The sequence below is a fragment of the Myxine glutinosa genome, chromosome 4 (assembly GCF_964187855.1).
Source record: "Myxine glutinosa chromosome 4, kmMyxGlut1.1, whole genome shotgun sequence".
Lineage (NCBI taxonomy): Eukaryota > Metazoa > Chordata > Myxini > Myxiniformes > Myxinidae > Myxine > Myxine glutinosa.
This window is the reverse complement of record NC_136264.1, coordinates 39,086,041-39,101,180: the sequence shown is the minus strand read 5'-3', so window position 1 is coordinate 39,101,180 and position 15,140 is coordinate 39,086,041. Positions and strand designations below refer to the sequence as shown.

The window sequence follows — 15,140 nt, the reverse complement described above, 5'->3', positions numbered from 1 at the left end:
AAAATTACTAAAACCACGGGGGCTATGACATTTTATGTCTTTTGATTCTTGTCGCTTATGTGATAAATAGATGGTATAGTGTTTTAACCGACAGATTTTCAGAATTCTCCCCTTCCCCCCCAATCCTTCCCCTTCCCTCCCCATCCTTCCCCTTTGCCTCGCATTCCCTTTTCCCCTCCCCTTCCCTCCCCATTGGCTCCCCCTCCCTTCCTTCTCACCTTTCCCCTCCCCTCCCCCTTCCCATTCCACTCCTTTTCTCTTCCCCTCCCTTAACCCTTTACCTCCTCCCCTCTTCCTCCCCTTCCCTGTTCTCCTTCCTTCCTCTTCTCCTTCTCCCCCTACCCTTTTCCCAATCTTCTCCCCTCCCCCTATTCTCCCCTCCCTACCCATTTCCCTCCCTCTCTTTACTCCCCTCTCCCCCCTCGCCTCCCCTTTCCACCTCTATTCCCTTCACATTGCGGGGACAAAGCGACTGATATTTCCGGCAGCGCCGGGTAATTTTGCTAGTGTCAAAATATATGTTTACCTGGATGAGAATTGCATTAAAAGGATCAAAATTGTTGAGATTCCACAAGTCAGGTACTCACAGGCTTGTTACTTGTTACCCTGTGCACGTGAAGCGAAGAGCGAGGTTAAGCAATTGGGGCACTTCTGGCTGTCCTTCAGTATACAAATGTCAGTTTATGATGAGGAACAACTTGATTTCAATTGAATGTTATATTTTGAACACGAATCGGAAAACGAACCTTACCTGTAGTTTATCAGTACGGTATTTTGCATCCTGATCGCGCATGCGCAGAGAAGAGCAAGATAATTATTAGTCCCCTACCCAAAGGGGACTGTCGGTTTGCTCTCCGTCTGTCCCACCTATAGTTTTACACACTTTTTTCCAACCCCTTTGAGATGTTATTGATTCAAGACGTCCTTGATTGAACCCCAAAAGGTTGATGTCTCCCTTCCCACGTTTTTCTACCAGAGTCTGCTGAACGCTTGGAAAATGTTTGCAGATGAACATTTATTCCTCGACCCACTCTTTCCCAATGTTCGCAAAAGCCGTTGTTCCAAAACTTAACTTCCGTTGGCATCAAAGATGGTTGGCGTCATCATGACTCATCCAATTGTTGCTGGAAATCCGCTGAAGACATTGCTGAGATTACTGGTGTAAAAGTCATTTGTACATCCTTAGGCTTGGGCTGCAGTGGAGTACTGAGGTTACATGGGTACCTCATAATTCATTCGCTTCCCAACTTAAATCCAGTCCTGTCTTTCCTTTATTAATACAAATACCTCTGGAGCAGGAGTTATGAGATGGAAACCACCTTTACATGCATGACACCAGCCCTTCTGAACATGCATGGAAATCAATGTGTTACACACGTACAAAAACAAGTCCGGAAGTCTAACAGCGGTGTAGCCGGGTTTGTAAAACATTATAAACCACAAACACACATGATTAGCTTTTTAAACAGTCGCTAATGCTGTTTATAACATTAAACAAATAAATTTTCAGGAATCCCAACATCCCTGAGGTAAGTTTTACTTACAGAACTGAGCGAAGATCTACTGTAATCTATATACCCCACACGGGTTGGGTAAATAACATAACCCTTCCTGCGGCCTTTTGAAACCCACCAATTAAGGTTTTGTTTTGAAAACCACCAATGAAACCCACTTTTCCTGCTGTTTAACACGAAACTGAAAGGGAGGAAGTCTGGGTTGTGCTCATTTACCAAGCAGCTAGCTATCGCTTGCCAAGCAAGCCATTCCTTAACGGTTTTGAATGGAGTGCTTGCTCAAATGCTCAAATAACTTGGCGATTTCTCCACAAGAAATTTGATAAATGAACACACAACCAATGTTCTTGAGACCCCACCAAAGATCGACTGTCAAATCCGGGAATTCATTTTCTTGTTCATAATAATAATGTGGTGCTGTGCACACACAACTCATTTGCCAAGAAGGTAGGCCACAACGCGTTGTACAAACCAAAACACTTTATTATCAGCTCGCACGTAAGCACTGGGCGGGCTCGACTTTCGAGCCCGCATATGTGTCCCGAGGCCACGCCTTGCCCCCGGGCGTGGCCGGTCGGCCGAAAGGCGGGGCATGTATCTCAGTTCCACCCTGCGCCTCGTGACGCCTTTGCTCCGGGCGTGGCCCGAGCCGCGCTTCCACGCCCGGACGCTCGCGCCACCCACTGGTGCGCGGAATTATTGCCCACTGGCATTGTGTCCGCCACAATAATAATAATAATCTTCTTCTTCAGACGGCATATTTCTGAGCTGGCTCTATCAATGGCAATTATTCTGCGACCATTCGACAGAGTTTTACTTCCTGCAACATCCTTTGGTATTATAATTCTCGTAGCTTGAAAGGATTCCTCAAAAAGTATGAAAAACGACATTCCTTTGTGAAAGAATAGGACTGGGGTAGGCGTGGCTATGACTGTCAATCAGCTTGATGGGGGCGGAGCCGCTAGACACATTTGCCTCAGTGTTGGTGTTATGCGTGATAATGTTAGTGGCATCAAATAATATCAGCAGAAATATCATGTCTCGGGAAATGCCTTGTTTTTCAGTTGCATTTATGAAAATTAAATAATAGCGAGGTACCAGTGCAACACACCGCACACGTGATCACGAACCCTCCAGTCACGGGTCAAGGCAAAAGCGAACCACGTGATCAATAAACCTTCTCGTGTCACGGTTTCTCGGCACCAGATTCGCTATGTTGGCGCATCACTGATGCCGTCATATAAAACAGCCTGACCAAGGAATCCACTCAAATTGAATCTACTATAAGTGGAGGTGTGTGTGTGTGTGTGTGTGTGTGTGTGTGTGTGTGTGTGTGTGTGTGTGTGTGCGTGTGTGTGCGTGTGTCATACCTTTTCACGTCGATTAATTAATTACGTACTATTCAAATGTGCCTTTTAACCCTTTAGACTGCTGAGACCCCTTAGACCTTGGAAGACCTTTTAACACTTGACCCAAAAGACCTCCGAGGACCCAAAAGACCCAAGAGTCCCCAAATCACCCAAAAGTCCCTGAGGACCCAAATCACCCAAAAGTCCCCAATGACCCAAAAGTCCTTGATGACCCAAAAGACCCAAAAGTCCCCGATGACCAAAAAGACCCTTGAGGACCCAAAACACCCAGATGACCAAAAAGTCCTTGATGATCCAAAAGTCCCCGAGGATCAAAAAAAACAGATGACCCTGATGACTCAAAAGTCTCCGAAGACCCAAAAGTCCCGAAGATCCAAAAGTCCCCAATTAAAATTTGGTCCAATGGACCAACGGGCCCCCTAGTTTAATAAATATTTGAACTGACATTTAATGTTCCTTTCATCTTTGTTTCGGCATACCACATCACCTGGAGTGGTCAATGGTCAATTAATTAATATTTAAATATATAAAGATCCTAGTTTCCTTATGTCTATGCCGTATTGGTATTACCTATGGCTACTGGGGTTGGGGATTTGTGAGAGGGAGGTGGAAGCAGGGAGTTGAGGGGGAACAATTGTTATTTTCTAAAAATTATGCCAGACACCCTCAGTACGCAAAGGTGAGCACGTCTATAAAGTTTGTACTACAACATTTGTAAATCAGTAGAACATAATCTACTCATATTGTAATAATTATTCAAACGGTGTATTTCTCAGCTGGGATTCTCTCAATGGCAATGACTTGAGTTTTACTTGGGGCAGAATCCTTTGTTATAATTTGTTTCTCCAGTTAAATATTTACAGATACTGTCTGAGAGCGTGTTCTCTCGCACTCAACCAACGCCATCGTAGTTTGACAAGGCCACGCCCTTCCCCACGCCTACTCGATCAACCCTGAACCTTGCTATGCGCATATAAGAAAGCGTGTCACGTGTACAGTATGTTTGACTAACGTCTTTCTTCTGATTTATAGTGATGTATTTTTGTCTGGCGAGCATCTACTCAAGTATTACAGAAGTCTTCCGATTTCCCAGAACCAGGATTTGGATACTACAGATAAATACTTATATCTTGTTTTGATAAAGTTCTTCATTGAAGTTAATTTTACAAAACTATTATCAGAGTGCGTTGGCACTCTCGTCTCTATGTACTAACGTCGGGATGACACGGATAAAAAAATGTCAGCCCCAACCACTGATGCAAAACAAAGGTTGGAGTATCTTTTTGTTCTCTGATAGCAGTTTATCAAGGACATTTGCATTTCGAGTGTATAGTTTTTATTGACACTTCAAGTAAGCAAAACAGTAAAACCCATGAGAGTGTCTTTCACGTGTCCGGCCGTGCATAAATTCCTCGAAAGGCTCCGCAGCTCCCATCTGTCCCCACCCTATTGGTTAGAGGGAAACCACACCAGTTATTTTGGGCATTTCTAAGTGCAGGTCATTGTGTGGCCTGAGGCTGGATGAAGACATTACTCTTTGAGAAAGAGCAATAAGACAGAGCTGCAAGATACAGTCAGGGTTACGTAAGACAATATAGGAACATGTACAGTGTTTGACATTGCTGACTAAGATATCTTGGCACTTTTGCTCCAAGATTGGGTATCCTCTGAGTACCGTATCATTGTGTTATTCCGCATTGTAAAAAATTAAAGAAACAAAGTGAATAAAAAAATTCATGCTAAATTAAAAAGGCAATGTAGGGATGACAAACTACAGTCTAAAAAAAGTCCTAAACAAGATAGAGATCATGTTGGTTTAGAGAGTAGCTAACAGTATTGCCATCACATAATCCCTACATCACTGCCTCCAGACTATTGTCTAGGGCTAGGCCTAGCTAAAAGTATTAGAAGCTCCTATATAATTTCAGGGACTTCTTGCAGCTTCAGTTGTCTTTCCTAATTTTCTTTTTTATCAACTTAGAGTAACCAATCACAAATGGAGATAATTATAGAATGCTGTTATTAGAGATGTTCATGCAGTTTGTAAGAAGTTGATGATCATGTACTGATATAACATTATACTTGGGCTGCTAATTTGTGCAGTCTCAGTATGTCGCTACACTGCAGGAGTAATCAAGTACTGTTGTAACCAGTGGAGTGTTTGTAGAAGCTTGAAGCAATAACTGATGAAGTGTAAATGAGGCAGTGATGTCAGGATTGTTATGTGATGGCAATACTGTTAGCTACTCTCGAAACCAACATCATTCCTATCTTGTTTAGGACCTTTTTTAGACTGTAGTTTGTCATTCCTACATTGCCTTTTTAATTTCGCATAATTTTTTTTATTCACTTGTAATCAATAGTGTCATTGAATCAGACCTCAAGACTCTTCTCTTCGCTTTTACTCTAACATCTCTATCAGTTTGGCTTTTGTTCAGGTCATTCGACGCAGGCATGCTATGGATGCCCTCAATCTTAAGCAGGAAGTCAGGGCGATCTCCTGTACATCTCCTGCTTTCTAAAATGTTAACCAATAAGATTATTGTTCACTGAAGGCAGGTTGGTTTCCTTGCAGTCATCTCACCAAGTCCATCTACTGCACTTCCAATATCTCTGCCCAACCCCATCATGTCACACACATTCTACAAGTTACCCTTACCTTGTTACCCTCCCCAAGTATAAACTAAACAATCACGTCTCCATCCACTCATCCCGCTCTTCCCCAGCATGTGGAACCATGTTCCCGAGTCCATTAGCTCATCCATTTCCCTTCAAGACATCTGCCCACTGCCACGCTCTAGTCTCTTCCATTTCTAATTCGAGCCCTTGCCCCACTTTGTGTCCTTCTATCGTTTGCCCAACCCTCCAAACCCCAACCCCTAGTTCTGCTCACAAATGAGTCTTGATACCTGCATTAAAAAAAGACAAAACCTCATGGAAATACTGCAGACTTTTCCCGTCCCCCACCCACTTCCCTCTTTTCCCCACCCAAATTGAGAACAATGGTAGCAGTGGCATGTGGCAATTTGCTTTTTGAAGTTCTCAAAATACAAATGAATGTAAACTCATGCTGTATACCACTCAAACTCGTTAATACCTTTAAACATTTCTGCAGTGGACCATCGCAGTCATGAGACTAAAATAAAAGGCCAATGCAATTATGTTAAGTAAGTAAACAATGTCGTCCACTATTACTCTCAATATTAAAACAACCTGATCCCCCTTCCTTCAGACGAGGATAAAATACTGAACACAAGGGCAAAGATCGAATGCAATCTAAATGATGAAATTAACGAATTGAGTTTCTTTCTTTCTCTTTTTTGCAAGATGTAGAAATATACACGATCACCATTTCACAATATAACGATAATAGGATTGAAAAAAAAAGCAAAAAACTGCATCCTTTGCCAATGTCAAAAATACAGAACGTATACTGCATGCCATTGTGCATTTGTTCAAGATTATTCAAGTCCACCAAGGAGGTAAAATAAATAAATAAAATAAAAACTGCATGCACATACAACACAATCCATACTTTAAAAAATCGAATAAAAAATCGAACAGACTTTCACAACATTGTTGGCTGCATAAAGTAACACGAAATTTGATGCGCTCGTGACAAAATCTAAAATACTGCTCCAACATGTTTTTGTGTTGAGAGACTGGGCATGTAATCTAAAACGGTTGTAAGGATCGACACAAGGCAAAGGTAGGCCAAATTGCTTGCTGATGTCCCTATACTTCCAGATGCCTTACCCACAATCCCCCTTTCCACTATGATAGAAACAAATCTTGTTTTTCTTTCTTTTCAGTACATCAACCATACGTAGATACACTGGCGTGACGTGAGGCAAGAAAAATATGCCCCGATGGTGCAAAAGTAAAACCTCAACACAAAAGGGGCCGAATCAAGCTGGATGGTCCTCGTTAAAAGATTTAACACTGATATCTACATTCACTAATCCATGCTCGAGTTGTAATCGAGAGTCAATTCTGCATAAGGTTTCACAAAAACACTGATTTAAGTTGCATTGATTGAGAATACGACAATTAATCGTGCATTAAATTAGCCAAACCGCAAGTAAAATATGTAGAAAGTAAAGAAAAAAGAAGAGCAACATGTTGGTCAACAAAACACTTAGTTCTACGAGCATCGTATAATTAATTGAGAATTATCTCAAAAGACAACCGTGAGTATCCATCACAGTGTTATTGCATTAATGCTGTTGTCCATTCAAGTCAATCACAACTCTTGAACCAGCTGGGATCTGGAGTAGGAGGAATCCCTTCGTGCTGCAACTGAGTTCGTCGGGGGTAAAATATGTGCTGTAGACTATAACCAAGTAGGCAGCTCACCGATGCGGTGTAGATGTCAGCAAATCGCGCGAGGCGCCGAGAGAAGTAAGTCGGGTTGTGCGCTGTGCGGAACAGGCTACCAAAGAACGGGTTAAACTGGATCTTGGCTGCCAGCCTATATGGCGAGTGGAGAAGGCAAGAGGATTAATGGTTTGTACGTTACAAATTTCAGGTCAACCATCTTAAAGCACTTTACAACTTCAAAATTCAAATAATAAATTTAAAAATGCCGTATTAAAATAAACTAAGAGCAGATTTAAACGTAGTGGTTGAAGTCCCATATTCCAAGAACGTGAGAGCACCATTGTGGCATTCCTATAAACAAATATAACTGGTAGTCGCATTTGAGCTGCCAAGCCTGGGTTTGAATCTCGACCCAGCTATAAACCCACCCCGGAGTTTCGCAGGGCGAGGCACCGATGTGGAAGATGTCCACCGGAACGACGTTAAGCAGGCGAACTGTGCTAGCACTGTTTGTTGGTGGACAATCAAGATCCAATAGTGTCTTATACGTAGCGGAAACAAGTTACCGCTGGCACCCTGACCAAATTACAAAATCCTGCCTAAAACTGTAGGTACCAGTGGAGCAGGTTTTCTGGTCTTTTTGTCATCCCCCGACAATAGGTTACACTATTTGCTCTCAGAATGTGGTTGCTTGGGCAGCAGCTCTGGCCATATAAGCAAATTTATGCACTCAGGCTGTTTGCATATCATTTGTGGAAGGCTGTCTCGGCTATGGAGGGGAAACATAATGATGAGGAGGCGACCCGGTGGTGTCCACCCGACCATGGGAGAGAGAGAGAGAGAGAGAGAGAGAGAGAGAGAGAGAGAGAGAGAGAGAGAGAGAGAGAGAGAGAGAGAGAGAGAGAGAGACAGACAGACAGAGAGAGAGAGAGAGAGAGAGAGAGACAGAGAGAGAGAGAGAGAGAGAGAGAGAGAGAGAGAGACAGAGAGAGAGAGAGAGAGAGAGAGAGAGACAGGGAGAGACAGACAGACAGAGACAGACAGACAGAGACAGACAGACAGAGACAGACAGACAGAGACAGACAGACAGACAGAGACAGACAGAAAGAGACAGACAGACAGAGACAGACAGAAAGAGACAGACAGACAGACAGACAGACAGACAGAGAGAGAGAGACAGGGAAAGAGACAGACAGACAGAGACAGACAGAGATAGATAGATAGATATATATATATATATATATATATATATATATATATATATATATATATATATATATATACAGCAAGCCTTTATCCCAAAAACACTAAGTTAGGGTCTATCATATCTGAATCGAGATTTAGATATCTAAATCTATATCCATCATAGTTAAATATATATCCATCATATCTAAATCTATAATCCAGCATATCTAAATCTATATCTATCATATCTAAATCTATATTTATCATATCTAAATCTATATTTATCATATCTAAATCTATATCCATCAAATCTAAATCTATATCCATCATATCTAAATCTATAATCCAGCATATCTAAATCTATATCTATCATATCTAAATCTATATTTATCATATCTAAATCTATATTTATCATATCTAAATCTATATCCATCATATCTAAATCTATAATCCAGCATATCTAAATCTATATCTATCATATCTAAATCTATATCCATCAAATCTAAATCTATATCTATCATATCTAAATCTATATTTATCATATCTAAATCTATATTTATCATATCTAAATCTATATCCATCATATCTAAATCTATAATCCAGCATATCTAAATCTTTATCTATCATATCTAAATCTATATCTATCATATCTAAATCTATATTTATCATATCTAAATCTATATTTATCATATCTAAATCTATATCTATCATATCTAAATCTATATCCATCAAATCTAAATCTATATGCATCATATCTAAATCTATAATCCAGCATACCTAAATCTATATCTATCATATCTAAATCTATATTTATCATATCTAAATCTATATCTATCATATCTAAATCTATATTTATCATATCTAAATCTATATTTATCATATCTAAATCTATATTTATCATATCTAAATCTATATTTATCATATCTAAATCTATATCTATCATATCTAAATCTATATCTATCATATCTAAATCTATATTTATCATATCTAAATCTATATCCATCAAATCTAAATCTATATCCATGATATCTAAAGCTATATCCATCATATCTAAATCTATATCTATCATATCTAAATCTATATCTATCATATCTAAAGCTATATCCATCATATCTAAATCTATATCCATGATATCAAAAGCTATATCCATCATATCTAAATATATATCCATCATATCTAAATATATATATAAACACTCAACCCTCGGCTATCGCGAACTCAGCTATCGCGTTTCTCTGCTATCGCGGCTACCTAAAAAACTGCACAGCACACGACTATCGCGCCCCAAATACGCGCTATAGCGCACCAGAAATGGTGGAAAGGGTGCTACGTCATCACCGAGCGTGGGGAAAGAGAAATCAAGAGAATCAAGAAGAGGAAGAACTTAACTTACGCTCAGAAATTCGAAATTGTGCAGTTGATAGACAATGGTGAAACAAAGCGAAGTGTTGGAAAGAAATTAGGGATAAATGAGTCAACAGTGTGAGGTATTTACCAAAACTGTCATTATCGTAGAAACGTAGATAAGATTTAACAATCAACAGCGATGCAAGGTGCCCCTTTATTAATACGGCACTGGCAGGTTACGAGGAGCAGTATCATGCCCACGTCAACTCCCTCCGCCAACGCCAGATCACCAAATTCTTATATATTTGGCATATATATATTTGGCATATATATGGCAAGTACCTATTTTGGGGAGAAACCCCCCTGTAAACCCCCAAAGCGGCAGATTTTTTAAAATACCGTGAACAAAATTTGGTACAGCATGGGTGGTGAAGTTTCATAGGAATTGTGTGTGTAGTTTCAGAGAAAAAAGCAAATATGTTTTGAGGGGGGGGGGGGGGGGGGGGGTCAAATCGGGACCCACTTTGAACCCCGGTAAACCCTCTTGAACCTCGATTTTTTTTTTAATGCCGTGAACAAACTTTAGTCACAACATAACAAATATAATTTGTGCCAAATTTGGTCGCAATCCCATCAGCGGTTTTGGGGAAAAAGTTTCAAGTGTTGACGGATGGACTGACGGACGACGCGCCATCGCATAAGTTCCCCTGAACTTCGTTCCAGGTAAGCTAAAAATGAACACCTTGCACTTGTTTTATTCTGTCAGATTACTCATATCCCTCAATAAATTTTCACATAATGTCTGAATTTGTTACAGTAGCAGTGGAATAAATGCACGGACAAAGCATGACTTCCCCTACTGAGCCATGACGTCACCAATAAGTGGTCCACACTACATTAAATTTACCTTCAAGCAGCATCCCTGTTAAGACAGCGGAAGTAGTATTAAAAGTTGCACCTATTACCTGCAGAATCGCCCCGGCACAACATGTTGATGAGCACCATCAACAGCTGGATTTAAAAACTATGTTCACACTGACATTTTTCACTGGCTGATTGGACCAGTCACTTGGGACATTTACCGATCTGTGGGTGTTCGTACTAGCCTCAGGCCTGCAAAGAAGTGCTAAGATCAAACTCTAGTTGGTAAAGTAGGCATTCATTCTAATAAGGTATGCTCGCCATGATTCGAATATAGAAGACAGAATATGCTAGTCAAGATTAGAATGGCAGCTACCAATATTAACTTTTCAAACCACATATGTACCTTAGCTCATGCCTCTCTTGTTTCCATTCCTTCAGAACTTCCAAAGAATCCGCATCCTGTAAAACCTGTCGAACAGTTTTTGGAAAAATATCATCATCTCTAAGCATCGATATATACATGGAAATAATGAAGCCGTGAATATTTTTTCACAAAATATCATTACATAATTGCTGATAAACAGCAATTGGATGACATCAAACATGTGGATAGGCAGAAAACAAGGCCTGAAGCGGGCCATCACTCCTCCAGGGTATAGTGATGGCCTAGTGGCGAGGATATTGGACTGGCAAAATGGGTGTGGATTCAATACAGCTGCAAGTACCAGTATTAATGATTTGGATCCTAAACTTTTGGAAGCTGAGCTATTCTCAGAAGAATAACATGTTCACTGATAAGATGGCTTTCTAAAGAGCTTCAGTAAAATGTGAAATATAGCTGTCCTTCCTGGTCCGATTCACCTGCGATGTCAGTTTAGACTGCATGGTTTACTCTCATGTTCTCACATACACGACCCTGCCAATAGAAAGGGGAACAAACGCAGGTGCACATCTCAGTAACCGAATCAAATCAAATCAAATAATGGTTTTATTTCTTCCAATGTATCGCAGCAATAAGCCGAATTGCACCTGTTTTTACAAAAAATTAGCATGCAGAGTATAAAAAAGATCCCAAAAAAATAAATCTGAAATGTGCATAAAAATTAGTCTAATAAGGTGGTGGAAGGAGGTGGAAAGAACACACGTGAGGTGATCTCATGGCTGTCGCACCTGTGATGTTTCCAATAGTGCAGTGAGTGTCTGCAGCCATGCCAGGGTGTTCACAAATGATTCCGAGTTCATGGTGTTAATCTCATCAGCTAGCTCAGGGATGATAGCACCTGTTCTCCAGCCATGGCGGAGTGTGAGATCCTGAGTTAAGAGGAGAAAAGAGAAAGTTAAAGGAAATTTCTAGTTTTAATTCACGTGTAGTAAGCAGGTTTTCTTGGCTTGTAGAAAGAAGGGAGAAATGTTTTTGGGAACAATTGTCAAATTTATTTTTGCATTTTATTCATTATTTCCATAACAAGAGACACATAACTGTGGCCTACCTAAAATTGAAACACCAAACAATAAATGATGGCTTGTAGTTTTACAATCTACTCTTGAATACACATGATAGATTTATTTCTCCTAGCCTCAGAATTAACATTATTGGAGGTTTTTGTGCCTTTTGCAGTGTTGCATTACATCGGGCAATCTCTCCCTGAGCCACCTCACGTGGCAATCTGAGGTATAGTTGGTATGTTGCTTTGGGAGGCAATAATTTTCGAGTGCCCCTGTGTATCGGAAAAAATAAAAACCTCAAATCAATTGCTATGTTCACCCATAATGCTGGCAATCCTATGTCAATTCAATTAAAATACAGTCAGACCCCGACATTGGCGGGGCAGTTGGACCCCAATATTCACAGGGGATACATTGCCGGAGAATGCCGCGAATGTCGAATCCGCAAATGTGGGGGCAAAAAAATTATATATATATTGTAACGAATTTGAGAAGTGTAACGAATTTGAGAAAGTGTAACGAATGTGAGAATTATGGTTTTGTTGTGTGTAACTGTCACCCTCCGTAATGTAAAGAAAGGTCGAAGCTCGTCCTCTTAGTTAATTCCATAAACCTACACACAGGACACCATATATCCTTTTAAATAGTTAGTCCCTTATTCTTTGTAGGTTAAGGATGTGTTTCCCAATAGTTTGACTCTTCATTGCACCGAATTAAATAAGAGTAGGCCCCTCCGACGCCCCATGGCAGCTTCCAAGTGCCAGGTTTGCCAGGTTTGCTGCAATTGACTCTTTAGCCACTTTGCTGCATTTTCATCTCCGGTACTTTGCTGCATTTGACTCCATTACGCACGAGGTAACGACGAAGAAGAAAGGCGGGTCTCCACCGTCATCATAGAGGGGAGGAGTAAGTCGGCCCCGCTCATCCATCCCAGAACGAGGGGTTTGGCTTGAGAGGGCGGAGAGAGAACACTTGGGGGAGGTTCGCAAAGGTTGAAGGGCGGGGCCTATATAACCCGCAGCGCGACGCTCCCCACGGCAGATGAGCTTTTTGGAGAAGATTGAGGTCCGAAGAAGATTGAGAGAGAGGTGCGGCAGATGCGCGATCCAGCTAAAGCAGCCAAGAGAGAACGAGACGTGAGGGGGGCTGCTGATACTGAGCAATACGCCGAGACCCTCTAGGCCCTATTGCCGGCTGTGGAGACGCGGAGCCTGCCAGCTGCTGTTCGCTTCGAGCACGGAATGTGGACCTCGACGGTGTGGAATTGCCCGGACCTTCCTGCCCTGCCATCGGCTTGGACCTTCTCCTCCCTCCAGTGATTCCTGCCATCATTTCCCCCCGTGTAAAGTGTGCCCGTTTGTCCGTTCTTTCATGTTGTCTTGGGGGTTTATTAATTAAGACTGCCATATATATAAGCTAATTATTGCACTATGTCTCCTGCTCCTTCCATTGCCTTATAAATCATCTTTCTTTTCATTTCTGCTTAGTGTGTATAAATAGTAATAAATCTTGTTATTCCCTACTTTGTCTTTACTTCTTCATGCTCTTTCGGTCGCTTTAGAGGTTTCCATATTGAGTGTACGTGGCGCGATTCGGCCAACGTTCAGTATCGGGTTTAGTGAAGGCTAATGACTCGAACTTCGGGTTGCTAAAAACCACTCGGCAACTAACTAGACCATCCAAACCGGGGTTCGAGCGGGGTACTTGTCTCCCTAGTCTGCGGAGGGACGGATAAAGGTATTCGGGATAAACCCTGGACCCATAACCCTGAATCCGTTCCATCCCGCGGGATAGCGTTACAAGTACAAAGGAGAGACGGTCAGCTTAACAGGACAAGGGGCTAATCACCCCCTTGCTAACGGGAGAGCCGTCCCCCGTATCCGTAACAATATATACAGTCACGTGAAAAAGTAAGTACATCCCATGTAAAGTTTGGACTTTTTCAACATATAGCTATTTGATCTTCATTTCAACAATATTGATAGATAAAGGTGATATAATATAACAAATATCATGAAACATTTACATTTTGTAGTCCATTGTATAATTTAAATAAACAAATGCAAATTTCGCATGTGGAAAAAGTAAGTACACCCTTGGCTCTAATAGGTGGTATTGCCCCCTTTGGCAGAAACAACCTCAAGTAGGCGTTTCTTATAACTGTCTACCAGTCTCTGACATCGACTGGGAGAAATTTTTGCCAACTCCTCCATGCAGAATTCTTTCAGCTGTGCGATGTTTGAGGGGTTTCTTGCATGCACAGCTCGTTTCAAATCCCCCCACAACATCTTGATAGGATTTAGATCCGGGCTTTGACTTGGCTATTCCAGAACCCTCCATTTCTGTATTTTCAGCCATTCCTTCGTGTATTTACTGGTATGTTTAGGGTCATTGTCATGTTGCAAGGTCCACCTTTGGTTGAGCTTCAACTTTCCGACAGATGGCCTCACATTATCCTCAAGCACCCTCTGGTACAATGAAGAATTCATAGTGGATTCTATGATGGTGAGCTGCCCAGGCCCTGATGCAGCAAAGCTGCCCCAAACCATAATATTTCCACCACCATGCTTTACAGTTGGTATCAGGTTCTTGTGGTCAAATGCTATCTTTGGTTTTCGCCAAACGTGTCGTCTGGTACTGTGACCAAATAGCTCTACCTTTGACTCATCTGTCCAGAGCACATTGTTCCAGAAGTGCTGGTCTTTGCCGAGGTGTTCATTGGCAAACTTTAGTCTTGCCCTGATGTTCTTTCTGGACAGCAAAGGTTTCCTCCTGGCACACCTCCCATGTAGATCAAATTTGTGCAGCCTCTTTCTAATGGTAGACTCGTGCACTTTGACATCAACAGTGGCAAAAGCTACCTGCAGGTCCCGTGATGACATGCTGGGGTTCTTAGAGACTTCTTTCAGCATCTTGCGGTCTGCTCTCGGGCTGAACTTGCTCGGGCGGCCTGGCCTGAACAAGTTGGCAGTTGTATGGAATCTTCTCCACTTGTAGATGATCTTCCAGACAGTCGAATGATTGATTTCAAATTGATTGGAGATATTTTTAAATCCCTTCCCAGACTCAGAGGCATCTATAACCTTCTTTCTGA

At 41.5% G+C, this 15,140-nt stretch overlaps 1 protein-coding gene across 3 annotated transcripts in view; it reads right to left on the bottom strand.

The window, feature by feature from the left end:
* Nucleotides 1-1,980: 1,980 nt before the first annotated feature.
* Nucleotides 1,981-15,140, bottom strand: part of LOC137424593 (5'-nucleotidase domain-containing protein 3) — a 114,379-nt gene continuing 101,219 nt past the window's right edge. Inside the window, exons 12-15 of one of the 3 annotated variants that reach the window (XM_078775645.1) lie at nucleotides 11,771-11,911; nucleotides 11,004-11,068; nucleotides 7,241-7,355; nucleotides 1,981-2,380 (exon numbers count right to left, since the gene is read on the bottom strand). In XM_078775645.1, coding sequence (XP_078631771.1) covers nucleotides 2,114-2,380; nucleotides 7,241-7,355; nucleotides 11,004-11,068; nucleotides 11,771-11,911 — 588 coding nt within the window. In that variant the 3' untranslated portion in view covers nucleotides 1,981-2,113. Of the gene's footprint in view, nucleotides 2,381-6,181; nucleotides 7,356-11,003; nucleotides 11,069-11,461; nucleotides 11,517-11,770; nucleotides 11,912-15,140 lie in introns of those variants that run through there. The other 2 variants (XM_068112196.2, XM_068112197.2) reach the window with 2 other exon arrangements.